The 26,245-nt window shown below is 44.8% G+C and overlaps 7 protein-coding genes across 9 annotated transcripts; 3 read left to right on the top strand and 4 right to left on the bottom strand.

Moving 5' to 3' along the window:
* Nucleotides 1-258: 258 nt before the first annotated feature.
* Nucleotides 259-1,716, top strand: LOC120452698 (retinol-binding protein pinta). The gene is made up of 3 exons (XM_039637055.2): nt 259-735; nt 987-1,216; nt 1,273-1,716. Exons 1-3 carry the CDS (start codon nt 343-345, stop codon nt 1,469-1,471), a joined length of 822 nt encoding a protein of 273 aa, XP_039492989.1. The 5' UTR covers nt 259-342; the 3' UTR covers nt 1,472-1,716.
* Nucleotides 1,717-1,767: 51 nt separating this feature from the next.
* LOC120452699 (MOB kinase activator-like 1) lies at nt 1,768-3,953 on the bottom strand. Its single transcript, XM_039637056.2, has 3 exons — nt 3,512-3,953; nt 2,939-3,105; nt 1,768-2,877 (listed from the first exon to the last, which is right to left on the bottom strand). Exons 1-3 carry the CDS (start codon nt 3,523-3,525, stop codon nt 2,399-2,401), a joined length of 660 nt encoding a protein of 219 aa, XP_039492990.1. The 5' UTR covers nt 3,526-3,953; the 3' UTR covers nt 1,768-2,398.
* A 75-nt stretch (nt 3,954-4,028) lies between these two features.
* Nucleotides 4,029-6,022, top strand: LOC120450897 (nucleolar protein 56). Its single transcript, XM_039634139.1, has 3 exons — nt 4,029-4,159; nt 4,323-4,725; nt 4,791-6,022. Exons 1-3 carry the CDS (start codon nt 4,157-4,159, stop codon nt 5,876-5,878), a joined length of 1,494 nt encoding a protein of 497 aa, XP_039490073.1. The 5' UTR covers nt 4,029-4,156; the 3' UTR covers nt 5,879-6,022.
* A 36-nt stretch (nt 6,023-6,058) lies between these two features.
* LOC120450896 (clathrin interactor 1) lies at nt 6,059-13,877 on the bottom strand. 2 transcript variants are annotated; one of them, XM_039634138.2, is made up of 6 exons: nt 13,534-13,872; nt 12,290-12,491; nt 11,861-12,230; nt 11,685-11,781; nt 10,867-11,624; nt 6,059-7,015 (listed from the first exon to the last, which is right to left on the bottom strand). In XM_039634138.2, exons 1-6 carry the CDS (start codon nt 13,584-13,586, stop codon nt 6,543-6,545), a joined length of 1,953 nt encoding a protein of 650 aa, XP_039490072.1. In that variant the 5' UTR covers nt 13,587-13,872; the 3' UTR covers nt 6,059-6,542. The 2 variants fall into 2 exon arrangements, with proteins under 2 accessions (XP_039490072.1, XP_039490071.1); XM_039634137.2 differs by lacking the exon at nt 6,059-7,015 and adding an exon at nt 7,326-10,602 and having other exon boundaries at nt 13,534-13,877.
* Nucleotides 13,878-14,145: 268 nt separating this feature from the next.
* Nucleotides 14,146-16,516, top strand: LOC120452958 (FAST kinase domain-containing protein 4). The gene is made up of 7 exons (XM_039637447.1): nt 14,146-14,239; nt 14,415-14,604; nt 14,668-15,372; nt 15,436-15,685; nt 15,747-16,021; nt 16,076-16,145; nt 16,199-16,516. The coding sequence occupies exons 2-7, from the start codon at nt 14,433-14,435 to the stop codon at nt 16,407-16,409; spliced, it is 1,683 nt and encodes a 560-aa protein (XP_039493381.1). The 5' UTR covers nt 14,146-14,239; nt 14,415-14,432; the 3' UTR covers nt 16,410-16,516.
* Nucleotides 16,510-19,077, bottom strand: LOC120452957 (IQ and ubiquitin-like domain-containing protein). The gene is made up of 7 exons (XM_039637446.1): nt 18,570-19,077; nt 18,260-18,515; nt 17,987-18,204; nt 17,291-17,934; nt 17,122-17,234; nt 16,879-17,063; nt 16,510-16,822 (listed from the first exon to the last, which is right to left on the bottom strand). Exons 1-7 carry the CDS (start codon nt 19,007-19,009, stop codon nt 16,558-16,560), a joined length of 2,121 nt encoding a protein of 706 aa, XP_039493380.1. The 5' UTR covers nt 19,010-19,077; the 3' UTR covers nt 16,510-16,557.
* Nucleotides 19,078-20,012: 935 nt separating this feature from the next.
* On the bottom strand, nt 20,013-22,402 carry LOC120451891. 2 transcript variants are annotated; one of them, XM_039635898.1, is made up of 2 exons: nt 22,070-22,402; nt 20,013-20,621 (listed from the first exon to the last, which is right to left on the bottom strand). In XM_039635898.1, the coding sequence occupies exon 2, from the start codon at nt 20,618-20,620 to the stop codon at nt 20,054-20,056; it is 567 nt and encodes a 188-aa protein (XP_039491832.1). In that variant the 5' UTR covers nt 20,621; nt 22,070-22,402; the 3' UTR covers nt 20,013-20,053. The 2 variants fall into 2 exon arrangements, with proteins under 2 accessions (XP_039491832.1, XP_039491833.1); XM_039635899.2 differs by lacking the exon at nt 22,070-22,402 and adding an exon at nt 21,747-21,939.
* Between the last annotated feature and the right edge of the window lie 3,843 nt (nt 22,403-26,245).

Genomic DNA, 26,245 nt, shown 5'->3' with positions numbered 1-26,245 from the left:
TATTCGAATTCTCCCATCCCTAATATGCCTGCATCAGCGTCTATCGAAATCGACAAATTTAAAATACAAAGTGACTAAGTCAGCTTTTCTCGCCAATCAATTCGAATTAAATTAATCCAATTGAGTCAAAACGCAACAATTAAGCTTGCAACGGATCAGCACTTATGTAATATCAGAATGCGATTTGCCTATGCCAAATGCCGACGAGACTAACGATTAACAAAAAACGCTGAGTACGCGTAAAAGCTTGAAAAGCTTATTTCATTTAGCGAGTGCATGTCGCAATTTGTTTATAAACAATGGTTTTAGTTCGCTGACAGTCGTTGCCGCCAAGAGACCGCCATGTGGTCGCGCAGCAGCAGTTCCAAAAGACAAGTGGCCACCACCGATGGTGACCCCGAAAGGGTTTTGGCGCAGGTCCAGGATCTCAGCGACTGGCTCGTCGCCAATCCGCAGATCAACGGGTGCAACACATTCGAGAACCTTCACTTCTTCCTCCGCACCTCCAAGTTCGATGTGGAGCGAACCAAGAAGAAACTGAAAACGTTCTACCAAATGCGGGCGGAGCGCACCGAATGGTTTGATAATCGCGATCCCCAGTTGCCCGAAATCCAGGAGCTACTGAAGCTGGGCGTATTCCTACCCATCGGTCCGGATGCCGAACAAAGGATGGTGGTGGTCATACGCACAGCAGCCCACGATCCCAAGCTCCACAGCCAGAATAATGTTTTTAAGGTGAGTCAGGGAAATATGTACAAACTTGGCAAGATATATGCTGTTAAACACGTACATGTGCACTGAAAAAAAAGAAGCCCTATATAAATCTCTTATACGCAATTTATGAAATAAAAGGCCACATTAGCTTATTTAATTAAAAAGAACATAATGTATACACTCATTAGAATTAATGTAATATTATGAAATACACTTAGTTTCATATACATTTTTCCTTCAATGTACTTATATCGACGACCTTTGTTTCTCAGACCAGCAAAATGATATTGGACCTGCTGCTAAAGCTCGATCCGGAGACTTGTGCCCGCGGAATGGTGGCGATTTTGGATATGCAGGGCGTTCAACTCGGGCATGCGCTCCAAATGAACCCGAAGCTCATCAAGAGATCCGTGGAGAGCTGGACCGCCTATCCATGTCAGCCCAAGCTATTGGAGTTCACCAACGCCCCGCGCCATGTGAACTTCTTTTTGAATACCTTTAGGTGGGCTGTCTGTTATTACAAAATTAAATCCATACCATAAATTGTTACTATTTCAGAATATTCATGACGCCGAAGATAAGATCGCGACTTTTTGTGCGTCGTGAGGGAACATCCGTGTCTTGTGATCAATTGCCAAAGGAACTCGGTGGCCATGGACTGAGCTATAAGGAGCTGTCGGTGAAGTGGAAACAGTTGGTCGAGGAGAATGCCGATTTCTATGTGGAACAAGACAAATACAAAAGCAAGCTCAAGTGATTGGGGTTAGTGTGGCGACAGTGATAAGAAGGCGATTAGCCGAATGTTATAGATTAGGCGAAAACATTCAGAATGCGCAAATGCACAAAGGCGCATATCAGTTGTCATATGTTATGGAAGGGTACTACAACAAGTACCCCCTAATTCCCCACTTACCAATATTTCTATATTATAAGGCATTACGTTGTACCTTTTTAAAAAAGGTTACTATTTTCATTGTATTAATCATTATTCGTTTTTTTTTTGTTGCCAAATAAAGTGTCAATGCACGATAAACCAAAAAAAAACGAGTCGAGTATTCATAATATTCTCTTTATTAGTATAAAACGTATCAAAAATGTTTATCAAGTCTACAATTATTATCAGTTATTGGGTGCTGTCGACCGTCGCCTCACATTGCTGGGGTTTGCATTACAAAATCGCTTGATCCGCTGAACCGCGAGCAATTAGCGATAGTTTTAATAGTAATAAATACATAGAATACATACAGAAAGAAAAACGATAAACAAGGAAACACGCATACTTTGTGAACGTAATATTGGTTGTTTCTCGAAAGCGGGAGGTGTTAGTTACCGAAGGCGTGCTGTTGCTGTTGCTGCTTTTGTTTTCTCCTTTACATATACATATAAATATGATTTATACTCCTTAAAGTTACGTTTCACATATAAAAATATAGTAGTTGCTCTGGATCAGCAATTAGCCCGCTATAGTTCGGTTCACATTGCCAATTGGCTCTTTTTTGTTTTCTTTTTTTTTGTGGGAGGCACCCCATGAAGCAATGAACGAAACATAAAAGTATTGGCGGTAACTAACTAAAGCGTAATACACGAGTCTGCCAGAGCGCTTTCATCACAAGTCCAACTGCAAGCCCAGACCACCGCCACCGCCGCCGGAATCCCGGGAATTCGCGGCTCCATGCAGTGATTCCTATATCTGCCGCTCATCCTTAGCCGTCAGCTTATCGATGAGCTCCTGCAGCGGGGCCAGTTCGCGCCGCTCGATCAGATTGAACTCCTGCACGAAGAAGATGAAGTGCTTGAAGGACGTATTGAGATGGGCCTCTTCGCCAAGCGTCACCACCTCTGTGAAGTGCTGGTGGTAGATGTGCGCATACACGCGGAACAGACGCTTCAGTATGGTCTTGGCGGAGGAGTGAAAGTTCTTTGGAAACGGCACGCCGATCTTGGAGGGAAACAGGGTCTCGTCGTCCAGCTGGTCCTGCACCCAAGTCATCAGATAGTCAATATACTTGGGGGCGCTGCACTTGATGGGCTTCTTTACGGTCAAACCGTCAGCCCAGTGGTACTCGTATTTCGGGCCAGCCGACATGATGCCACAGGTCTCCTCGGTGCAGAACTCCGTGATGGTGCCGTACAGCATGTTAATTTGATTAAAGAAGTCCACGGCTGCGAAGGCATAAGAATAAGGATTGGGTTTCTTTCACAAGTTGCATTAAACAATACTCACTATTGACGGCCACCCACTCGTTGAGATCCTCGCCATCTGGAAGGGCCACTGCGTTGCGCAGGTTTCCCGATCCCAGCGTGGCTGCCGCATGCTTCATGAGATCATATTGGTGTGTGCCCTCCGGGATGTTCTTTTTGGGCTTGAAGGTCTTGCTGGAACGGGAACCGCTGTGGGTAGAGAAAGGCAATAAGTCGCGGCCCCAAACAACCCCACTCATTAACACAGTAAATATTCTATAGATTGAACAGTAAATAAAAATTGTCCATGAAATAAATTCATAACTGAACATATTAATGGTGATATTTTGTAAGTGCAAAGAACTGTAAATTAAATAATTTTTCGTTTAAAAACAATACAAAGTGCAATTTTTTCGTAATTGTTTTTAAATCTTTGATCAAGTATGCGAGACACCGCAGACAGAATTAGGGAAGTACCACTGTACAGGAGTTGGGGATATCACCCCAAAAAAGGCAAACAAAGCCGGAAAGTCAGATGTGGGGGCGGGGTGATCCGAGCTTTCTTTGTGCTCGAAAGGATTGCAGTTGTACTCCGTTTTGCCCCTTGAGAACTTACAACAAGAAGTCCATGGCATGCAATTGCTGTGCTCCGCTTTTCACTGGGCCTCCGATGGAATTTTCCTATGCGTAAAATTTTCCGGCGAGTGCCACACCGCTTTTCCGGCTCTCCTGTGTCGCGTCAGCAGCTCTTTACAGCCGATTTTCACACAATTAGCGCCGAATAATAATTGAAGAAAAGTGGCTGGAATTCGCAGCAGGTTTCTTTCTCTGGTGAACTGGGAAATGGCAATGATGGTATCTGTGTTTGAGTCCAATTGGTCGGTCTGTAAGCTAGTGCCGCAGCCCAACAGCTGATGTGAGCAGTTCCAGGAAGAGTGCCGAGCCAACTATTTTATTCTGTTGTGTTTATAAACGCAACAAATTTGTTATAAATAAAAATAAAATTGCTTTCACACACAGAGACAGTTGATGAAGGTGCGAGAGGGACAACGCGACAGGTTATCAGGTTATCAACGTGGCCAGCCTGTTAAAATAATTAAGTACGGTACTGCGGTATGTTTTCTGGTATGTCATCGAGATTTCCCATCTGGCTTGCCATGGTCACACTTGAAGTAAGCACGTGGAAAAACAACTGTAGCAGCATCGTGGGTGTATAAAAGTGAATAATTTTTAATTAAATCAGCATATATTCGGCATAGATATGGTAAATATTTAATTGTTAATGTCATACATTTAAATGCTCTTTGGGTTGCCGTTGAAATGAAAATGTTTTCCATACGAAAACTAACCTACACATGCGGAGCACCCAAAACCACATGTGTTTGCCACCGCATCAGACTGATAATTTTCCATTTCCCCGCCTCCAGTCGAACCTGTATGTGTTGTACGAGCATGCGGCGGGCTTCTCGCTCTTCTCCGTCAAGGAGTTCGAGGAGGTGTCCATGTTCCTGCCCCAGGTGGAGTCCTCGGTGACGGACCTCGCCAAGTTCAACTCCATTGTTAAGCTGGCTGGATTTGCGCCTTTCAAGACGGCCATTGCCGCTCTGGAGAACATTAATGCCATTTCTGAGGGTATTGTGCCTCAGGATCTGCTTTCCTTCTTGGATGACTTCTTCGCCAAGCTGAAGAAGAAGAAGTGCACCCTGGGTATTGCGGATGCCAAGTTGGGAGCCGCCATCACCGAGGCCATTGGCGTGCAGTGCAGTCACTTTGGAGTGGTTCCTGAGATCCTGCGTGGCGTGCGATTCCACTTCGCCAAGCTGGTCAAGGGTAAGATATCTGCTCTGCCAGTTCAATCCACTTTTACTAACTAAATCCTGTTTCATCTATTCCAGGATTCACCGACAAGTCCGCTGGCGTTGCTCAGCTGGGTCTGGGCCACAGCTACTCGCGTGCCAAGGTCAAGTTCAATGTCCATCGTTCCGACAACATGATCATCCAGTCGATTGCTCTGCTGGATCAGCTGGATAAGGACGTGAATACCTTCTCCATGCGGATACGCGAGTGGTACTCGTACCACTTCCCAGAACTGGTCAAAATCGTTCCCGACAATTACATGTTCGCCAAGGCGGCTAAGTTCATCAAAGATCGCAAGAACCTCACGCAAGATCAGCTGGAGGAGCTTGAGAAGATCGTCATGGACTCCGCCAAGGCTCAGGCTATCATTGATGCCGCTAAGATGTCCATGGGCATGGACATCTCCATTGTGGATCTGATGAACATTGAGCTGTTCGCCGAGCGCGTAGTCAAGCTGTCCGAGTACCGAAAGAAACTGTCTACCTACTTGCACAACAAGATGAACTTGGTGGCGCCCAATCTGCAGTCTTTGATTGGCGACCAGGTCGGTGCCCGCCTGATTTCGCATGCCGGCAGCTTGACCAATCTGGCCAAGTACCCAGCATCTACAGTACAAATCCTAGGTGCCGAAAAGGCGCTTTTCCGTGCTCTAAAGACCCGCTCCAATACGCCCAAGTATGGTCTTATCTATCACTCCTCGTTCATCGGTCGAGCTGGCCTGAAGAACAAGGGTCGCATCTCTCGCTTCCTGGCCAACAAGTGCTCCATTGCGTCGCGTATCGATTGTTTCCTAGAGCAGCCGACGAGCGTGTTCGGCGAAACACTTAAGCAACAAGTCGAAGATCGTCTCAAGTTCTACGAGTCCGGCGATGTGCCGCGCAAGAACATTGAGGTGATGAAGGAGGCCATCGAGGCAGTTGGCCTAGAGGCGGCAGTCACTCCACAGTCCGAGAAAAAGAAGAACAAGAAGAAGAAGCGGACGGCTGAGGATGAGGGCGAGACGAATGGCGCCAGCAATGGAAATGGAGCAGCCGCCGAGGCAGAGAATGGCAATGGAAACGATGATGGAGAGCCAAAGAAGAAGAAGAAAAAGAAGAACAAAAACAAGGAAGCCGTGGAGGCGTAAATGTCTCTATTACATTCAACTTAGTTTTAGTCCACACAATTATCTTTTACTTACATTCTTCTTTTGTATTTCCTTTGACCCTGATGGATCCCAATTCAAATTTAATAAACATATACTTTGGAGGGCATTCCCACCGAAATTTTATGAGTTGGAGTATTAAATTAAGAAACACTTTCATAATTATTGGTTTCAATTATTTTATATTTCATATTTGCTTTACATTCAATTTATATACAGACACATCGTAACGTTAACTATTGCTAAAATTGTTTGATTTCATTACGTGTAGTATTTTGTTTAACAATTTCAATGATGGATCGCTCAGCCGTCCGTCCGCGCGTTGTGCTAACAAATCCGTTCAGTACAACCATTATTCAACTACTCTGTATTGCATTTGATGACGACTTTCAAATTCCGAGTGGACGATCAGGACGGATGTGGAGTTATTGGGTTTGATCCGGAAAATTGCCTTGGGGGGTAAATTGTTTAACAATAAATTTAGCAACAAATTGCACGTGTCGCAAACTTTGTACAGCAAGGGGAAAGGAAAACGTAAATAATATATAGAACTGACAGGTTTAGCGATCGTGGAAATGTGAATGTGAGAGTGGACAATTTGGGTAGTAGGTTCAAGGCTGGCTGGGTTTAATTAGGCTAAAAAATATCATTGAAACAAGTCAAATGCCGACGAGCTGTTATTGTTATTATTGCTGTGATTCTGCTGCTGCTGCTGCTGGAACGCTCCAAAGTTGGCAAATGCTGATTGGTTTTGTGGAATGCTTTGCTGTGGTGCCGGAGCCCCAAATATATTCGGACTGGTCATTGGCGACAGTCCAGGGAATCCGCCACCCGTCTGCACATTCAGCGGGGCCTTTGCCGGGCTGTTTGTCTTCAGGGCGTTCATCGAGGGGGCCGGGGCACTGGGCTTGCCCGACTTGCTCATCAGCAGGTTGTCCAGGTCGATGTTCATCTTGCCGCCCTTCAGGTCGCCCGACCAGGTGGCGCCCACGTTGGTGGGCTGGACACTGGCAGCGGCATTGACTGCGCCCCCGTTGGTGTTATTGTTATTATTGGTCACCGACATGGGCTGGAGCAGATTATTGCCCGTGACGGCGGCAATGGGAGGCATCATATTGTCTGGAATAAACAAAAGCAATAATAATGTTATTCGGGGTTTCACATTTCGTTTTCATTTCGGTTTCACAAAAAGCTGTTTTGAATGTGTGGCTTCGATAGAATTGCGAATGCGGCTACTTGGTGATTGGCTAATGAGGTGGTCACTACTCGGAAGCGTTTGCGCAGCAAATCAAGTGCAATTACAGAAGGAAAGAATAGGTTCGTATCTTGTATGTGGCTATTGACGTTTTTGATTGGTTTACCTAATGAGTCCGCGGCTGCGGAGGCCGCACAATTCCCGGAATATTGAGAAATGCTTTTCAATTCACCATTATTAAATACATATGTATATATTTGAGAAATAATATTGGATCCAATGTGTGTGTGGTTTGCAATACAAATATGCAGTAGGAGAAAAACAAATAAACAAAAGAAAGTACATAGTTTAAATGAGGTAAATCCGTATATGTATACCTGCAATACAATGGCTTGAAGGGTGAGAGATACATAAGCAACAATTCCTCGAACTATTATCTTATTTCTGGAAAATATATCTCTCTTTCGAGTCCATTATTAGTGTTTTATAATACTACAACAATATTTAAGGACACTGCGTTTACTGTTATTATGATGAAGTAATATAAAATATGACTTAATCTTGTAATTAATCAGCTATGTTATTAATGTATTTCGGAAATATTTAGGAGAATAACTCTGAATATTTCGCAAAACAATTGTTCGTTTTTCCTTAACAAGGGATAAGCTTAGTGTATTTTAAATACAATTTCGATATTTTAATTCTCTTAAGAAGCTACAGGTTTTCAAAAGTTGATGCCCAAGTTAGGCAGCCTGTTCCATGGCGGCTGTATCAAAGAGTTTGTAGCAGGTCTCCAGAATGCTTTGGGCCAGTTCCCGGCACTCCTCCGAAGTCTCTCCACCCACCAACGGCGATCTTATGAAGTCATCCAGCCAGCGCTGCAGTTCGTTCAACGACTCCGCAAAGTGCTGGGCCAGCACATGAGCTGGTGTGGTGACCAGGGCGATTCCTATTAGCTGCAGTGTGGCCGCACGGACGCGAGCCTCGGCATTGAAACGCACAAAAGCGCACAGGTCAAAGATCTCGCGGGTCATCGCCGGCAGCAGTGGACAGTTCTGGGAGCACATGACCAGTACGGACAGGGTGTGTAGAAGGTTAACCAGCAACTGGGTGTCGATGTCGTGAGAAATATTTTCGTACTTTACGAAGAGCATCTGTCGGGTGCGCTGTCCCCTCACCAAACTGAAGAAAAAGGTACCGGCAACCGGGTGAAATGGGTTGGGTTTCTCTATTCGATCTGCGGTTTTCGGCTTGCTAAAATATCTCTTCGTCTTGGCCCGCAGACGGTCGCGGATAATTCTTTGCGCAGCGGCCAGTCGAGCGGCCGGACTTTCCTCCTCCTGCTGAAACTCAAACTTTCGCGGTTGCTTGGCAGCCGGTGGCACAACATCCAGGATTTCCATCTCATCCTGCTTGTTTTCATCGCCAGAAAGTTCTTTTGCCGTTGCTGCCAGTACCTGAAGGATAAGAATACGGACACTGGACGCGTAGGTGGAGTTATCCGTGTGGAACTGGCGGCACAAGTACTCGGCACAGGGACCAGGATGCGTCACACAAATGGCCACGCAACACTTAAACTGCGTACGTTCGAAGTGCTCATAGTAGAACTGCATTTCCATGACTAGGAAAAGCTGTAGCAGATCTAAGGCCAACTGAGTATCATGCTTGGCCAGCTGGCTTCGTATAAGTTGCTCTGCTGTGCCCATGGCTCCTTCGAACACCTGGTAATTCTCCACTTTTGCTCGGAGAAGGTGCAGCAAGTCGATAACGAATTTGGGGCGCTGCTCAATGGTGGTGGTTGTATCGTTGGACATGTCATAGGGCTTAAAATCATAATCGTCTTCATCCAGTGGCTCGTCGTCATCCGAGTCCAGCTGCATGCTTACATTTTGAGTTCTGGAAGCGGACTTTGCTTTTATTTCGATATTCTGCTTCTGCTGTTCATTCTGTTCTGATGTACTCATAAAGTCGCTGAGATGTAGTTTTAATTGTTTCAGCTGATCCTCACAAGGCTTCTCATCTAGCTTAGACTTGCTCGGGCTTTCAAACTGAGCCAATTCATCAAACTCTTCAAAGACGTGCCATTGAAAGGTATCTTTAAATGTATCGTAATCAAATCGTAGACGATCATCCTCCTTCGTGTCAGGCAAGGCAATGAAATTGAATATAAGCTCCACGGTCTTCATGCCCACATGTCGCTGCAGTGCATCTGGGGACTGCAGATGGTTACTGAGTCCATCGTGGAGCTGACGCTTTATGTTCAAATCCATTTCAAGATTCCGACAAAGGCATTTACCCGACAACACAAGAAATTTGGATATGGCCAAGTGCTCTTGGCTACCGAGTTTCTGCAAGGAAATGCGCTTTGACCAGATTCCAAGCAACTGATTAAAAAGAACCTGCAGTTGAGCAGGAGCTACGGCGTTAAGATAACTGGCCAATGTTTTAAGCTGCTTATTATCCTCAGGTGTTCGTTGGAGTGGCAACTTCTGAAGCAAGCAATGCTTCCAGTGAGGTGTCTCCAAGGTAGCAGCACCTATAAGAACGTATAGGTTCAATTCCGCAGAAAGCGCCGATTGTGCCGTTTTTAGGCAAGCAGCGGGATCCAATTCTCGTAATATAGTATGCACTACTTTTCTTCCTCTGGGAGCCACCGCATAGTCCTTAAGTACTCGCAAAATTCTCTCCAAAGTAGGTCCATCATAAATTAGGTTTATAACCTGCGACAAAAGCCAGGAGTACGGTTCCAAATCAAAGTATTCTCCATTATCGTCGCACTGCAGGACAAAGTGCAAGGATTTCAGCCACTGGCGCAGCAGGAGCTGCTGATAAGAAACTGGAGCAAATGTCTCCGGTAGTCTTCTGCCCATTCGATTGGCCACCTGGGCTGGCAGACCGATGAGCAATTGGAAGAACGCCTTAACCTGGGCATCCAGCTCCTCAACTTTTCTTTCCGGCATAACTTTGATGGTCCGAGCAAACCGTTGCATCAAGGAAGCTCTCTGGCGGGAGATGTGCAGCAAGGCGATAGAAATTAGGCTCTCATCTTTGACCATGTTTTCCAGCAAGGAACTAATAGTACTGGGGAACTTATCCAATCTGGTCTGAAGTGACTCAAAGGCAACCGATACATAATCAAAGCTGTGATCGAGCTTAAAGAAGTTAATGACTTCGACATCCTGCGAAGGCTCTGGCCAATCCTGGCTGAATAGCTCTGCCAATTGATTCAGCAATGCGGCATACTCTCCATGGGCAAGACAACTCCAGTCGCACGTCTGACGATCGAGACCAACCAACTGTTCAGGTGTTGCAAATCCGGGCAGTGCGTTTGAGTTATGCAGCTCCCTCAGAATGGCTGCCACTTGGGCAACCGCTGAAGCGCTCTGAACCTGCATTAAGTCGCGCAGCTGCTTCTGCGCCTTGGAATAAGCCAGACGCACTGCCTCAGGTGGCGGCTGTGGGGAAGGCGACGACATCGAATCATTACCGGATGACAACTGCTCTTCAACAGCTACGAGAGAGAACGAGAAGAGAACGAGTGCATCCGATTGGAAAATGTTGCCGTTTATATGTGGGAGGATGAGGTAGTGTATCTTTGTGTGGGGCTGTGGAGCTCGAGGTAGAGATAACGGCTCTAGTCAAGCTCGGAAGGCGCACCTTCATGCAGCGATTCCTAAATATCATGAAGTGACTAAGGGCAAGGCAATTACTCTAATCTTAAACCTATTTCAAACTTACGACTATGTTAAGCTACGAGAATCGAACTGCAACTCACCCATGGGCATGCTTTGGTGAATGGACAGATCGCCCAGGCCCGCCAAGAGATCTGTAGCCGTTGTTGCAGATGCCGTCGAGGTGGGAGCTGAATTGAACAGGTCAAACGAATCGTTTGCCGGCGTGGCAGTCTTCAGCAGATTACCATCCAGGGCAGAGGTCGACGTCGTGGAGCCTTGGAACGCCGCAAAGTCGGCGAACTCATCGTTCGCAGCCGGAACCAGGCCCGTTGATGGTGGCTCGCTGATCGACGATCCTGATGAGGGTTGCCCGAAAGCAGCGGCGAAATCACCGAATTCCTGCTGGCTAGCATCGCTGGCCCGCGGGTTAAAGTCATCATCGTCATCCACAACCACGGCGGCACTGTTCAGCGTCTTCTCCTGCCCTGGCGGTGGCGAGCAGGTCTTGAACAGATCGTCCAACAGATCGTTGTTATTGCTTTGCGTATTATTGTTTGCCTTGGAAGTAGACGGCGACGGCGAGCCGCCGCCCATTAAATCCACGCTGGTGGGAGTGTCGCGGTGAGTTGGCGAGTGGATGCCAGCCGCACCGCCAGGAGCTGGCTTTCCAAAGTTTGCTGCTGCACCCAGATCGATCTTCTTCTGGGACAGCGCTGGCTTGGCAGACACTGTTGAAGTGGGCTGCTTGGAGACAGGGGAACTGACGGTCTTCGAACGAATGTTCATGTTGAGGCTGGAAGGTTTGCCCTCGCTGGCCACTTCTGCGGGACTCGCGCGGTCATTGTATCGATAGTTACGTCTGCTCGGATATGTGAACATTAGGAAATAAGTATGGTTTATTGGTAAAGTAAACACTTGCCTTGGACTGGGTGAGTCGCTATCGGATCCCTCCCGCTCTCCATCGTAGTGAGTATCATCATCCTCATACCGATCCTTCTCTGCGCTTTTGTCGGAGTCTGCAGTAAAACCATAAATACCATTAATACACAAACTACTGTTTGATAAAAAATATATAAACCGAAACTGCTTGCTTACACCAATTGTCTCCACGACTAGAGCGGTAATCGCCATCATTGTAGCCACCGCTACCACCGCCGCCTCCTCCAGAGCCACCGCTATAGCCGCTGTAGCCACCGCTTCGCATGCCCATGGCGTCGCTGCTCATGCCGATGTACTTGTCCTTGTTCTTCTTCGCCTTCTTACGCTCCTCGCGCAATCGATCATCGTCCTGAATAAAGTCTATAAGCTCTCGTACCTTATGCCTAACATTAATACCCTGATCCTTGCCGCCCTCGTCAGTGAACGTATAGTTCTCCAGCGAGCGCAGATCGTAGATGTGCTCCCGGGAGGAGGTTACCACCCGCTCAGAGCCGTTTCGCACCAAATAGTTTAGCAGAAGGAGGCTCTGTAAGTCAATATATATTCGTTAGTTTTATATTTATTAGTTTAAACTTAAAACTTTACCTTGTAGGTGCGTCGCCAATTGGTTTTATTGTCCTGCAGCATGCGCTTCCACAGCATGGACATCACCTCCGGGAATGTTTCGTATGAGAAGGTGGAGTAGGCCAATTCCTGCATGAGGGGTCCCGTCGGCCCCCACGGATCATCGTTGGTGGCTTCCCGCACCTTGCCCTCCGTTTCCGTGTAATTCATCACGACATTGGTGCTGCAAGGGGATTTGAATATTGATTAAAATTATGTTTTTTTATAAGAAGGAAGCACACCCATATTTATTAATCTAACTCCTTTTTTATCTTAAGATATTACCTGTATATCTCATAGATCAAACCTGGTATCTTTAGTTAATGTAGACGTAAGTATAGAATATAATGAACATAAGGCATATTGACTTGGGGCATTCAATAAACTCAATCGAATAGATAATCAAATAGATACAGTGCCAGTTAATCTTAACTGATATTTTAAAGTAAACGCTGTGTGACAATACAGATTTACAATGCCCAGATGCAGATAAAAAATTAATACGTATGACTTGGCTGCGACGTTGATAGACGTTCGAAACGTGATGGAAGAGGGCAAATTGTCGCAAACCGGGCCAGCTAGGTGTTCCTTATCAGCTCTAGATAAGCCCTACAAAAAGTATACCCGTGCACTTAACCTAATGAGTTCGGTGCTGGCTAGCGAGGCTCCATTGACTTTTCCTTATTTATTCGAACTATAGCCTCTTTTTTGGAATAAGTACCCCATAAAAGGCTCAGGTGAAAGGGGGCAGCCATAATTAATAATTCGATGGGGAAACAGAAACACCCATTTCACTGGAAAGCCTGGAAGTGGAGCTGTTAACACAGGTGGAAACATTTTGTTATATTTGGGCAGTCGAAAGCAAACAAATTGTTTCTTGATAAAGCCCCACACATACACACATACACCTATATATCCATATCGGAATGCGGCTGTGTTGGTAAAGCTCGCTTGGAATGGCGAACAACCTTGAAAGCAGTTAAAAACGTGAACCTAATCCAGCACCCCGATGCAGTTCATCCATAATTTAGATAGATTAATGAATTTTTATGGATTTCTGCATGACATACAGCTTTTGAAGTCCTTGAGGAGATGGGGGCGTGGCGGGAAAGCAGAAAACTTGGGGCGTGGGAGTCTTTACATTCACTTCGGCGTTGAGGGAATGTTATACACACATCCCATTTTATATGCGTATGGATATATCCTAGATATTTCTGATCACTTACACCTTGTCCGCCAACTCGCGCACTTTCCACATGCTGATGAACTTATCCACCATTTTGAGGCTATTGAATGCTACGGAATTTTTCACACAATCTCGTCGAAAAGTGGCTGGAAAATCCAACTACAACAAGACGTCGAACTCGTTTTCGCTTGGCGTGCCGTTTTCTGACTGTTTTCCAGCTGACGAATTGCACTTTTGCATGGAAACTGCGCACCTGTCTCGCACCCGCGCTTTCCGCAAACAAAAATGTAAAAATTTAAACGAAAATTGTAAAACAAAATCACAGCAGCTAATATTTGGTGAGCTGTCGTGTCCAGTGTTGCAAACAGTGTTGCCAACTCTGGCTGTTCAAGTGTAGCTAAATCCGATAAATAGCTGAAAGTAGCCGTTATTGATCAAAAATAGCTTTGCAAATTTGCACGACAAAAAGCCGATTAAAACATGAGTTTTTTTTTCTTCATGAAGCACAATGAGAACGTTTTGAAATTTAAAGCATTTTCCAAATAACTGAAAGGAATTTGATGACGAAAGTACATGCAATAATCCCTAAGTTCCGGCTAAAAAACGCCAAGTCTAGCTACAAAAGGCTGAGCCGGCAACACTGTTCGCGTACCAGTGTTACAAAAGCTTTGCATGTAGACGGGCTTTAGCCTACACTAGCAACAGCTGAACGCTGCCGTCATCTGTGGATTCTCAACGTTCAATAGGAAAGTTTACTAAAATAAATGATATTACTAAATGAAACGTGAAGGATTTCAAAGGGAATAAGACTTTCCAAGTCATGAATATAAGGCTATATCATTGGCATGCTTTGTAAAGTCCATTTCTGGCCGCTGAAAATGTAAACAAAAAGGTTATGTAAACTTCTGTGGTTTTTTGCAGCGTGCGGATTGACTGAAAATGTTGGGACTACAACGTTTTGCCGGCAGTTTTGTCACCCAGTTGTACCGCCGTGCAGCCTACAGCAGCAGTGTTAGGGCAGCGGGCATTCCCCTGGCCCCCACTGGAGGACAGTCGGATGCAGTGGAGCCGGAAGCACGCGCGCCGGCTGCGGATGCCAAAAAGCCCAGGGGTAAGTGGATTCTCCAATGCCTGTTATTTTTACTAATTGGTATCCACTCTATCTGATTCCCAGGCAACATGGTAGCTGCAGCTTTCGAATCCCTCAAGAACGACAGTCTTAGAGATGAGAGCAAGAACCAAGCCTCCAGCAAGATCGATGAGCGAATCATTAATGCCAAGACAGTCAATGGACTGCTGACCATCACGGAGAACAACAATGCGTTCTCGAGGAAGCATGCCCTCAGAATTGTCTCTATTCTGGCAGAGTGGAGCTCCATGGATCGAGTGAAGATTTCGGAGTTTGAGAACGACACAAGATTCCTGCGCATTTGCCGGATGTTGGGCAGGACGGTTCCCAAAAGTAATGGTGGTAACAACAAGGGCCTTGACGAGAATGGTAAGCGGATTTCCGGCTTCCGGACGGATGATCTAAACACGGTGCTTGGCGTAGCTGGTGATGATGAGGCCGCTAAGCTGATAGCTAGCATCAGTCTGCCCCAGATGGTCAAGGTGATGAGCACCCTGGCCCAGCGGAAGAGGCGTAGTACTCCTCTCCTGCGCTCCCTGGCCTTTAATATCAGCAGCGCGTCGGAAACGCTGGATCTAAAACAAGCTGCGGATGTGCTGTACGCTATGTCCACACTGAATTTTCAGGATTCCGTTCTAGGCGCCAAAGTGTGTGCGGATGTGCAATCAGCGCTGCCTAAGAATGTGGAGAAATCAGCCGTTGTAGGATCCATAATCACCAGCCTGGGCATTTTGCGTTACCGAGATTTGGGTTAGCTCGCATATAAAAATTCCTAAACAAATTTGAGATTAATTACATTTATTTTTACGTTAGATATCTTGGAATCACTGACGCAGTGGCTTGTAAAGAATAGTGAAATCTGCCGTCCCCAAGATCTCAGTGCCTATTTCCTTACCTCGGCCCTGCTAAACTTCAAAAGCGCTCAACTGGAGGAAGTGAGCAAAAAGCTGGTAAAATCTATTGTCCGCGAGGATTTTACAAAGCAATCTGAGTGGTTGAGCTTTGTGTGGTCGCTAACAATGCTGGGTCTTGTAGAACACAGCCACTTGGCTTCCGTTTTAAGGTAGTTTTAGAGTAACGCATATGAATTTCTAGTTATTGCTTATATTATTAATTGCTTTCAGTGCGGACTTCCTAGAAGCATTGAAAAAGGATAAAGCTGGAGTCACAGCTACCTCCAAAATGAGGTTACTCAACTTGAATAGCTATGCGCAGTTAATAGCAACAGACTACAAGGGTCCTCTATTGTCCACTGACAGTCCCGTCTATCTGGTGCCCATGGCGCATCCCAAAGCAAAACAAGTGCTGGTAAATGGAATGTTAGATGCACTGAAGAGTCTGCTGCCGGCCAGCAATCATTTACAAACCGCGGTAGACACTAAAATGGGCTTCCTTATAGGTGAGAGTGTCCCCTTTTAATGTGTACCATTTTGCTGATCGACTGTCGTTTTAGATGCACTGTGCCATTTCGATGCTAACAAAAACCCTCTGCCTTTGGACAAGGAAAATCCGAATGCAATTAGGCAAGTTGTTACAAGTTATAATCTTGAAAATATTAACTGAATCCTGATTTTAGGGTGGCGCTGATGGTCATAGATTTCCATGACATTTGCCACGGAACGCATCGCTGCGCCAGCGGCGTTACGAATCTGACATTTGACCTGCTAGAAAAGAGTGGTTATCACGTTATTCCCGTGCCCTATAATGAGTTCAGCACCAGTGACAAATTACTGAAACGTGTTCAGTATTTGGAGTCAAAGTTCAAGGCTATTGCAAGTAGCAAATAATTGCAGTTATAGTTTATTTAATTTTTCTTGTAATGATCGATCAATATTTGGATTGTTTAAATTTTGTAAATGTTAAATTAGGCTCTGAATTACAAGCTAAACCCAAATTTCGAAGGATTTATTTTATATGAAGTGTTTACCACACTTCTTAGACGGCATCCAGTTTACTGGAACGTTGTTTGTTCATGCCAACTTTCCACCATTGGCCCGTCTCCTGGAACTCGGTGGCCACAGCCGCCAAGGTGTGGAATAGACTGCGAGCTAGCATGTGAAGATTGCTGATGTGCAAAACGAACTTGGGATCATACACCTTCTCGATGTCATCGATCTTGTAGTGATCTCGCGTCTCCCGTTCCGTCAGGCAAATTGAGTTCCACGGTGCCCAGTCATCGCTCTTGTTCCAACGCGGCAATCTGAATTGAAGGCATTTTAACTTTAATTTATAATCTCTATATTGTGAAGAGGTTACCTTAGTTCACTAAGATTCTCTGACTTGCTAAGAGCCGAATGTCCGTGCCATATTTTGTCTATGATGTGGCGAACATCATCTGGCTGCATTACGAATGCAAAGGATGTGGTGCACTTGCGTTTTCGCTCATCCCGATGGATGCACCGGAGAATAGACTGGTACACTGTGTTCTCAGTAGCAGTAAGCTGTGTATGGAAATATTTTGGATAATCAACTAAAAATGTGGAATAATGAAGAACCAACCTTTAGGTAGTAACAGTGCTTGCAGGTGTCCACATGGCTTTGACGTGTTCTAATGGCAAATTCGGCATAGGTCTTAACCTTTTTGCATACAATGCACATGCGCGATGGAACCCCTGAAAATCACAATTCTAAATAATTAATTCACTATTCATATATGACCAAAACCTACTTTGTTTGGGCTCGCCCTTTTGGAACTTTATGAGATCGAAAAAGAGCATGGTCTGCCGTTTGCGCAAGATTTCCACATCAAAAGACTTGGCATAGAGCAAAAGATTCTTCTCGCGGTCAAAGAGTTCAAAGAGCTCTGGAAAATTTGGAAAGCAAGTCTCCTCGGTGAGTACTAACATGACTTGTCGTATGAACTCTAAGCGATCCTCCTTGCTCCGCGGCTTACGCAGATCCTTGTAGATCTCGGTGAGGAAACGCACTCGCTGTGTGCTTAAAAGATCCATATGGATCTTGGTGTCCTTGTAGCCGATCCACTCGATCGGCTTACCCATCTCCTTCAGCAGCTGATCCTTGCGAAAGTCCTCCATGGCCTTGTAGACGAGATTACGCTGCCGCTCCACGCCATTTAGCAGCTGAATCTCCTTGTCCAGCAGGATGTTTACCTCGGCAATCCGTGCAGGCCCCTCATAATTGGCAGTAATTCGCTTGAGCTCCGCCTTTTTCCAGCGACCCACCTCAGCATAGAGCAGATCGAAGTCATCCTTGTTGCGCGGGAATTGCTTGATCACCCGATGTCGCTCCACGCGCTGTTCCACACACTTCTCATACCGCTCATCCTCCTGCTCGCGATTCTGCACCAGGCGACTGAAATAAGATACTTTAGTATTTTAATGTAAATTTAAAGTATTCCACCTACCGATACTCCTGCGCCCGCAGGTGAATATATTTCCATAAAACCCAGCGCCGCCAGTTTCGCTGGATGAGCAAAATCTTCTCCAGTTTACGCTCTGCTCGCTCCTTCTGGGCAAAAGTCTGGTACTTGCCAGGAATTATGGTAAACTCATTGACGGCGGAAACGTATAGTATATTAATGCCATCCAGATGGCATTGCACCGACTGCTCATGGGCTGTGTTCTGGAATGATTTTAGATTAGATTGTAATATATAAATCAATGTTTTTGAAACCTACCAGAGTCTTTTCCTTTTGCTCCCATGTCTGCGTATCCCTGGTCTTGTACTTCCTGTACTTCATCTTGTCAAAGTACGGACCAGTTTGGGTAAAGGCGTCCAAGTATTCCTTGCCCGTGATTTGATCCCGGTAGCCGCAGAGGAATGGCTTAATTATGGCCGCATTCTCGATCTCTACGACCACGGTCTTGGACTGGCCATCCAGAGCGTCATCACCAGAGATGTGGACAGTGATAAAGTCGGCCAGACGGTGTTTGCTAATAGAAGGTTAAATGTAAAATGGATTCGGCTATACCATTTCCTATACCTACTCATAGTAGACATCCAGATCTAGCTTGGAGGTGTGATCCTCTTTACCGTCCTTACACATGTCCAGTTGGAACTCATGAATGCCGTACTCATCTAGAACAGTCGAGTTCAAAGGCACGGAGTTGCAGAGCACACGGTTATCCTGTCGGAGGACGAGCCATTCCGGTGCCACCTCAAACTTGCGAGCAAGATCCTGTTTTATCTCGCCCAAGAGCATACAGTTGGGATAAACTTGGGCCAGGATTTCGGAGTCCGATAGCCGGAACTTCACCGTCACATTCTCCAGTTCCACGCAGCATTCTTCTGAGTGCTGCGGCTCCGATTCAGTACTCCGGGAATCCAGAGGAGGGGGACACCCTGGCGGCAACTTGGGCCGTTCGCTGGGCTCCACATGCAGTTGCACATTGCACACATACTCGCGGTCACGCTCCTCCGCGCTCATCTTGCCACAAAAAAATATATTTATCGATTGTTGGAGAATAATAGTTTGTAGTTTAGGTAATTCCGAAATGAGGCTGAAAACTGCCTGCTGAGATACGGCCAAAAAGAGGATGGCCACGGGTGAGAACCGTGAATTTGTTCAATAGCCGCTGCTAGGCGCCCTGTTGTGGCAACGGGTTGTAGGCCAAAAAGCCGTTTAAGCTCTAATTTCGTGAAATTCGATTACAGTGAAGCTACTCACCTTTACACCAATTACAGACATTTGAAAAATCGTATGCACAAAGCTTTTTTATATTTAATACTTTATACCTAATATATTAAATGATAGTTTAACCTTTACTAGAATAACACTGGGAACTATAACAGGCACATTAATATAATTTAAAAATTAATCAGCTTCGTATAAGATGTTCCACATAAAGAATTTCAACTGTATTTAAGTTTTCTCACGCATTCTCAATGAATTTTCACGAGTGAAAGCACACAATCATCTAATGAGCTCTTCAACTCCAATTGCTATTTACAAATTTGCATTCCCATAAATATTTTCTAATTGCCCCCATTTCGAAGTCTTCCCAGTTCGATTGGCCATTTTTCAGCGCCTTATTATTTATTATTATTTATTGCACAACTCGAAGCATTTGGCATGCGCAAAGACAACGGTGACAGTAATTACTTTTACTAAATGGATTGGACAGATGGTCGGACCACACGTGAAGATGATTTTTAGCTGCTACCGATGATGCTACCGAAGCGGAAGCCGACTTAATAATGATGCTTAACTCTTATATCATGATCCAAACAGATATCATCAAATTTAATGGCCCCTTCAGCTTTTAGAGATTTCTTTCGCTTGGATTTGACCCAATTCGGGGGTTTTGTCAATTCGGCTCATAGGAAATGCGATCCAATTGAAAGGTTTTGCGATTTCCTTTTTATGTTGGGTTCCATTCAAAAGCTGCTTAACAGATTCGCTAACCAAGCCACGGAATTCAAAGAAATTGTAGGCTTTACTTTTGTTTTTATTATTTTCTAACTAACAATACTAATAAATAATGTTTTTGTTATAGTAAAAGTTGGACTTCAGGTTAAGGGCCGTCAGTCCGGACTTCTTATCGGCATGGGCCACCTGCAGTCGATGTGGACGCCCATTGAAGTAGTAATCCTTGAGGTGCTGCACTCGAAGTACTTTACTCGGATTCCGATGGTCCAGATTGGGGCTAGATGTCGTCGTCGGTGGGCGCAACGTTGTGGTCTTCCTTGTTGTGTTCTCCGACTCTTGAAGGATGGGATTGATTTTCATCGGCTGATAGTCCAAGCCGATGCCGGGTATGTGTCGGAAGGGCAGTGGGGGTACGGGTATGTAATATATTTTCGAGTCCTTTTTCGTTTTTTTCGTCTTACTGCCGTTCTTGTTGTACTTGCGCAGATTCAGCGGCTTCGATGTGACCACGTAGTCCATGTACAAGTTGTCCAGCGAGGGCGACTGCACCACAATCCGGTTGGCCAATCTCGTGGGAGGCGCTTCTGCCCGTGGACCATAGGAATAGGGTCGAGCTGCCACCAAGTTGGCCAAGATGATTAGAGATGCCAGTGGAAGCAGCGGCGACATTCTGGAAATGGACACACAGCTTGGTGAGATAAAAAAGTTATGGCAAAATATTTAAAAATAATTATTATAATTGCCTTATCATAGACTAGTGATTTTCCCAGAAATAGTTCAGATTAAATAAGAAAAGTAAACATTTTTAATTCGAAAATTTAGTTATAAAGAAAAGTTGAAAGGCCAGTTAGCCGGGTAAATATTTGTGAGAGGAGGGAGAATGTCAAGGCGACAGGCAATGAAAGTGCTGAGTGCCACCCACGCCCCACTCGACGGGTTGTCCGATTGTTCAAGGTTTTGATCGATGGGGTGGCGACCGAAGTGGCGAACTCGAAGTGCTCGCAATCACAATAATAATCATAATGGTAGCCAATGCGATTTTCTGCAAGTCACATGCCAAAGCCGAATAATTAAATAACAAATAAATTGTCTGTGCGCATCAAAGCGCAAAATGTTTCGCCTTTACATTGTAAGTTTCTCACGTTCGCCACATGTGTACACATGAAAACCGAGGCACTCACAGGCCAGAGATAATTTTCGTTTCGATTTGATTTAAATGAAAGCATTTAATGCACGCTAATCAAAGCGACGCCGGCAGAGCAATTACGCTAATGAGCGAGTCGAGCGCCATCCGCGGCGCAGATTTCAACGCTTCAGTGATTAATGAGCCAGTAAAAAGTAAATTGATCGGCGCAACAACCGAAAAACTTGGGATCGAAGTGGATAACACGGTTTTTGGGGCTAACTAGGGGCGTTTGCGGTTCGCCCACCGCTTCAACAGGTTGTGGAATAGGCAAATCACCTCAGGTTTATGTTTTTCCGATAAAGACATTTGTCTAGTTCTTGCGTCTGCTAGAATTCCCGACAAAATACGCGACCAAGACAAATTGCAGAAAGTTGGGAATTTGTTTTGTGGGCTGATCGGAATCTTCGCATGATATATGATATATGAAATTGTGTGGCTCAGGGATCATTGTGATAATTGAAACCAAAAGAGCAAAATGTGAAATTCGAGAGACCACACACATTACGCCTAGGCTCATTACAATTTAATTGTTTAAAACCCTAATGACTCGCACTTCGCACACTTCAGGAAATATAAACTGGAAAAGCTAAATTTAATTTGTCCACTCACTGACTTCAATTATCTAAGGCTGTTTTACTTTGCGCCTATATCAACGGCATTGCCAAGGTCATTTTCGTGATGCTAGCCATGATTAATCATATCACGCTCCTCTCTGGTGAAAGACGAAAGACTTAGGCAACGAACTCGAAACGGGGGAAGCGAAAGACTTAGGCAGCGAACGTGCTGCAAACGAAAGACTTAGGCAGCAAACTCGATGCGGACGGGCAGCAATTATAAACTTATTAAGAACCGTCTGCCAGCCGTCAAATGCAAATGATTTAATGTGTTTTTATGGGCATTCGTCTATACGTCTATATTCTAATCGCACTCACTTTAAATGGCTTTGACTGCAGGTGCCGGTTGGCTTGGTTGATTAGTGATTTTCCTTAATTGTATTTGCCGATTGTACAATTTATTGCCAAGGTGTCCTTCAACCGAAGATTATTACTTCAATAGATTGTGGAAATTAATTTATGCGTAATGGTAGGCACACGTTCTATCACGATTATGGTTGGATTATTTAAATTTTACAGCGGATATCTTAGATGCACTTTTCGCGTTTTTCTCGCACTGCTTTGCCGATGCTTCTGTATATTTTTCTTTTTTTAGCTTAAGCGCGCAGCTTTTGAACGTTGTGAACGCCTCGGCGTGCGGCAAATAAATGAGATCTGCGGACTGTTTGTAATTTGTTTTTTTCTCTTTTTCTTCTTAAATCAAAAATCAGTCTGCCAACGGCGCTGCCGCCGTCTCTGCCGACTTCGCTGCCTTTCTGTCGTCATCAGCGGCAACTGGATTTATTATTGTGTGAGGTCCCAGTCGATGAAGACCGGAGAATTAACTGGTTCCCCGTATGGCAGATGATCTTCGGATGTTGAGCGGCCATAAATTAGCCAGTTTATTGTTTGTCCACTTACTGTTACACTTGCAAATTGCACTTGGCGGGATTTGCCTGCACCGCATGTGCCATTTGCTTAACAAATTCATCAGTCTTGCATTTCTCGGCTCTCCGACCAGAAGTGAGCAGGAAATCCAACACCACTTGACCAGACGGTGGGCTCTCGATTGGATTACACCTCGGCGGGCAGCTTCTTTAAGCCTCTGGAAAGATAGAAAGACAGGGGACTTGTCCTTAACCCGTGATTAAAAAAATTAAAATTTTAAGTAGCATTATAGAAATATATTAGTATTTTAATTTTCTAAATATAAATATCGTTTGTTGGTAATATTATTATTAATCTTCAACTAATTGGAACAAATTTCCGATGTACAACTGTATATATTTGCATATATTTGAATCTTTTCTCCGTTTGTTATGATAACACGGATTGAATAATGTTTACAAATCAATTTGGGAATTTTCGTCTTTTTCTTACTATTCTTAATTTTTGCACATTTTTTTAAGATCGTTTTTAAAGATACCTCATTATGCTTTTAACTCCCAACTCTTTTGAAACATGATAAACGTAGCCTATTGTTTAAAGAAAGACACCTGATTAAATGGCTAAACAAAAAAGTATTATGATAATACTGATATCTCTCGTAAGAAAGAGAAGGGTTAAGAGCTTGTGCCCGACTTCAGTTCGGGATTTGAAACGGGGTCTAGTTCGCCCGGCAGCTCCTTTGTCTTTACGATACTGTGCACAAATTAGTTACAAATGAACCTACGACAACAAAAGCTGCTGGGGGTAACACGAAGCCTTCGTTGAGGTAGGGCTTTAGGTCTCAGTCCGGTCTGGTTTTCTCTTTTTTGCAAGTAGACACACTAAGGTGTGCTTTTTCGGTTTGGCTTATTGACAGGCCACCGGGCAGCTCCAGCTCCAACTCCAACTCCCTGAGAACTCTGAGATGCGTGTGGCGCTCCAAGGGATCTGTGCGTTTTGGCCCTCATCATAATGTAATTGGAGTGGCAAATGGTGTTCGTGGCATTTTTCTAAACACTTTTGCGTGAGCTGCTGACGTTGATTGCTGGTTGTTGGTTGATTAAAAGAGGATTCCCTCGACCTTGCAGCTGCCAAGTGTGAACGCCGTGACCCATTAAGCTAGAATTATCCTTGATAAATCATCGAAAAATCTCATAACCCATGGCGAATATTGGGCAAACATGCTTTAATTAAATGACTTCCTTTTGAGGCACAGTTTTATGAGCCGTTAATTAAACAAGTAAAAGCAACTAACACGCTGAGGGATTACGTAAAAGCATTTCCAACTTTCCCAGGGCCCAGACATCTTTCACCAGCGCTCTTGAACCACAGAGACAATCTAAAATTTTGGGCCATAAAATAAAACAAATGACATAACCGCAAATACACCAAGAGTACAACTTCCCAGCTTCTGTCTGGTTGTAAAGGCACTTTAAATATTAATTAGCCGTGGCAGCAGAACTCCCGGCAATTAGGCCTCCGGTTTAAAGTGTGTGTTGAAGTGCGTAAGCTCTCGCATGTGCCAAATGGCCAATGGAATCGGAATCTATATATATACATATATATAGATATATGGAAAATACCCGTTCTCACAGCCAACTGCACGCACCACCTGCCAGCAGAACGGTCAGTCAGGGGCCTAATTGTAATTGTTAACGATTAGCCAACACAAATCACGAACAAGCTGCAAACGCCACTTTCTGTGCATCTGTAACGTCTTCGTGCCTCTGATTCAGCTGACTCCGATACTGATACTGATTCTGGCTCAGACCCATTTCAGGCGCCTTGTGTGAACGGAGTTTTAGGCATTATTAAGAGTAATATGTTTAATGCTGACGGAAGCAATACGAGTAGATGGCCCGAGCACGGGGCACCAAAACAGACAGCTGGGAGTGCACTTGACAAAAAAGTTAGATATACTACATACACGTACTTTAATTTATTAAAGAGAATTGTCATTGAAAATGGTGAACATCATGGGTTGTCTGGTATAATCAAATCTTAAGTGTAGCTTTTAATTTCCTTTTAGATAATAAACCAGTTGAGTGCATCACAGATTCTTATATGTTTTTCCCTGTGTACAGAACCCAGCCGTGTTTATCAACCTCGCCAAAGTCATCAGCAGACTCGATCTCAGTTTCTGACTGGGACCCAGTAGTCTTGGCCGGTGTCTTCGGGTCTGAATGACAGACACACTCTTAACTCTTAACTCCTAACTCCCAACTCCAAACTCTCGGCTCTGGTATGTTGTCTCTGCACTGCGACTGGCGGCGCTTGCGTGTTTGGCTACTGAATTTTTAAGCATTTGCCAGCACGCCGTGAAGTGAAGTTGATGGTGAGACGGCTGGGGCTCTTAGGCTTCATTTACATTGGCAACGTTTTAATTAGCCGCTTATGAAGACACACAGCGTCGGGCTACAAGATCCATTTAGATGAATGGCGGGAACACCCACCGCCAGTGAGTGGTACGTCACTGCAAAGCCGACTAATCAGCCGGCTTAAATCGCAACGATTATATATGGGCCAATTATAGCGAATCTTTTATTGTCGATAAATTCGCAGGTTCATTAAACCCACAGAGCCCATAAACTGACTCACATGTGGCGTTCGAGCACTTTAAGCTAAGCCTTTGTCTCCATCACCATCTCTACCATCTTCCAACTGCGTCTCCGGCGTTTGGTTTTTTGTCATTCGGGGTGCTTGGCATGTGGACACCACATCGGATCTCCATCGAATGCATTCGGAATGAAGCTGTAGACTTACGCAACCGCAACGCTATGTCAACCATCCCGATTCGGCGGTGCACTTGGCATTTCTGAGAGTTTAGGCCCCCTGGATATCGGGGTCATAACTGCCAACACGTCGCCAGCTCAGCGACTTTCATCGAAAGTCAAATATTTGTGGAGCACGCAGAAAGAAAAGTGTAACGAAAGGAAAAGACCTGCTAGCCAGCCATCGATTGTCAGCCGCAAAATTCAATATTTGCTCATCCGTTCCAAAACGTTTAGCGAATTCTTGCGCGGGATTTGTGAAAGTCCCCGGGGGCAGGGAGCAGGTTAAAATGGGCGTTGCGATTTCCAGTGGAGCTTGGCCTCCACCGACAACGAATGGGGGCGATTGGCTGGCGAATTGGATTGCCAGTTGGCTGTCCAAGATCCATTGAGTCTGGGTCTATTGAGTCATAACCAGGGGCTCAAGTGGTTCGGGGAAAGAGCTCTTCAAGCTGTCCAGCGAAGAAAGAAAGAGTGACTGAGTGAGTACATAGGAGAAAAAGCAGAACTCCAGGGGATTCCCCATGTTCTAATTGCTGCAATCTGTTTTACTAGCTTATTTAACAACCGTTTAGATATGCTGTTTAATAACTAGATAATCCGTAAACTTATAAGGCTACAGGCCAAAGCAGCTTCAAAAAAATATAATTTTTTAGTTGGTTTGGACTATAATAAGATTGAAACCACAAAAATTAGCAAGAAATACAATAATATTTAAAGTGTTTGAAATATGTCAAGGCAATGGCAGCTGAATAAAACAAAAATTGGTAATTATTATTTGGCGTGCTTGCGATCTGTGATCATCAATTACTTTCGA

This window comes from Drosophila santomea, chromosome 3R (genome assembly GCF_016746245.2).
Source record: "Drosophila santomea strain STO CAGO 1482 chromosome 3R, Prin_Dsan_1.1, whole genome shotgun sequence".
Classification (NCBI taxonomy): Eukaryota; Metazoa; Arthropoda; class Insecta; order Diptera; family Drosophilidae; genus Drosophila; species Drosophila santomea.
This window is presented reverse-complemented; position numbering and strand designations above follow the sequence as displayed.

Excerpts from the sequence above, each read along its gene's own strand:
- LOC120450897 (XM_039634139.1), top strand. Across the intron at positions 4,726-4,790 it reads CTTCGCCAAGCTGGTCAAGG|GATTCACCGACAAGTCCGCT; the intron begins GTAAGATATCTG and ends CATCTATTCCAG.
- LOC120452958 (XM_039637447.1), top strand. The coding sequence starts at position 14,433 with ATGTTGGGACTACAACGTTTTGCCGGCAGTTTTGTCACCCAGTTGTAC. Across the intron at positions 15,373-15,435 it reads TTTGCGTTACCGAGATTTGG|ATATCTTGGAATCACTGACG; the intron begins GTTAGCTCGCAT and ends TTTTTACGTTAG. Across the intron at positions 16,022-16,075 it reads TAAAATGGGCTTCCTTATAG|ATGCACTGTGCCATTTCGAT; the intron begins GTGAGAGTGTCC and ends CTGTCGTTTTAG.
- LOC120451891 (XM_039635898.1), bottom strand. The coding sequence starts at position 20,620 with ATGTCGCCGCTGCTTCCACTGGCATCTCTAATCATCTTGGCCAACTTG.
- LOC120452957 (XM_039637446.1), bottom strand. The coding sequence starts at position 19,009 with ATGAGCGCGGAGGAGCGTGACCGCGAGTATGTGTGCAATGTGCAACTG. Across the intron at positions 18,516-18,569 it reads GATCTGGATGTCTACTATGA|CAAACACCGTCTGGCCGACT; the intron begins GTAGGTATAGGA and ends ACCTTCTATTAG. Across the intron at positions 17,064-17,121 it reads AGCACTGTTACTACCTAAAG|CTTACTGCTACTGAGAACAC; the intron begins GTTGGTTCTTCA and ends TTCCATACACAG.
- LOC120452698 (XM_039637055.2), top strand. The coding sequence starts at position 343 with ATGTGGTCGCGCAGCAGCAGTTCCAAAAGACAAGTGGCCACCACCGAT. Across the intron at positions 736-986 it reads GCCAGAATAATGTTTTTAAG|ACCAGCAAAATGATATTGGA; the intron begins GTGAGTCAGGGA and ends TTTGTTTCTCAG. Across the intron at positions 1,217-1,272 it reads TTCTTTTTGAATACCTTTAG|AATATTCATGACGCCGAAGA; the intron begins GTGGGCTGTCTG and ends TTACTATTTCAG.
- LOC120452699 (XM_039637056.2), bottom strand. Across the intron at positions 2,878-2,938 it reads CGAGTGGGTGGCCGTCAATA|CCGTGGACTTCTTTAATCAA; the intron begins GTGAGTATTGTT and ends ATGCCTTCGCAG.
- LOC120450896 (XM_039634137.2), bottom strand. The coding sequence starts at position 13,586 with ATGGTGGATAAGTTCATCAGCATGTGGAAAGTGCGCGAGTTGGCGGAC. Across the intron at positions 12,231-12,289 it reads ATTGGCGACGCACCTACAAG|AGCCTCCTTCTGCTAAACTA; the intron begins GTAAAGTTTTAA and ends ATTGACTTACAG. Across the intron at positions 11,782-11,860 it reads TAGTCGTGGAGACAATTGGT|ACTCCGACAAAAGCGCAGAG; the intron begins GTAAGCAAGCAG and ends GTTTTACTGCAG.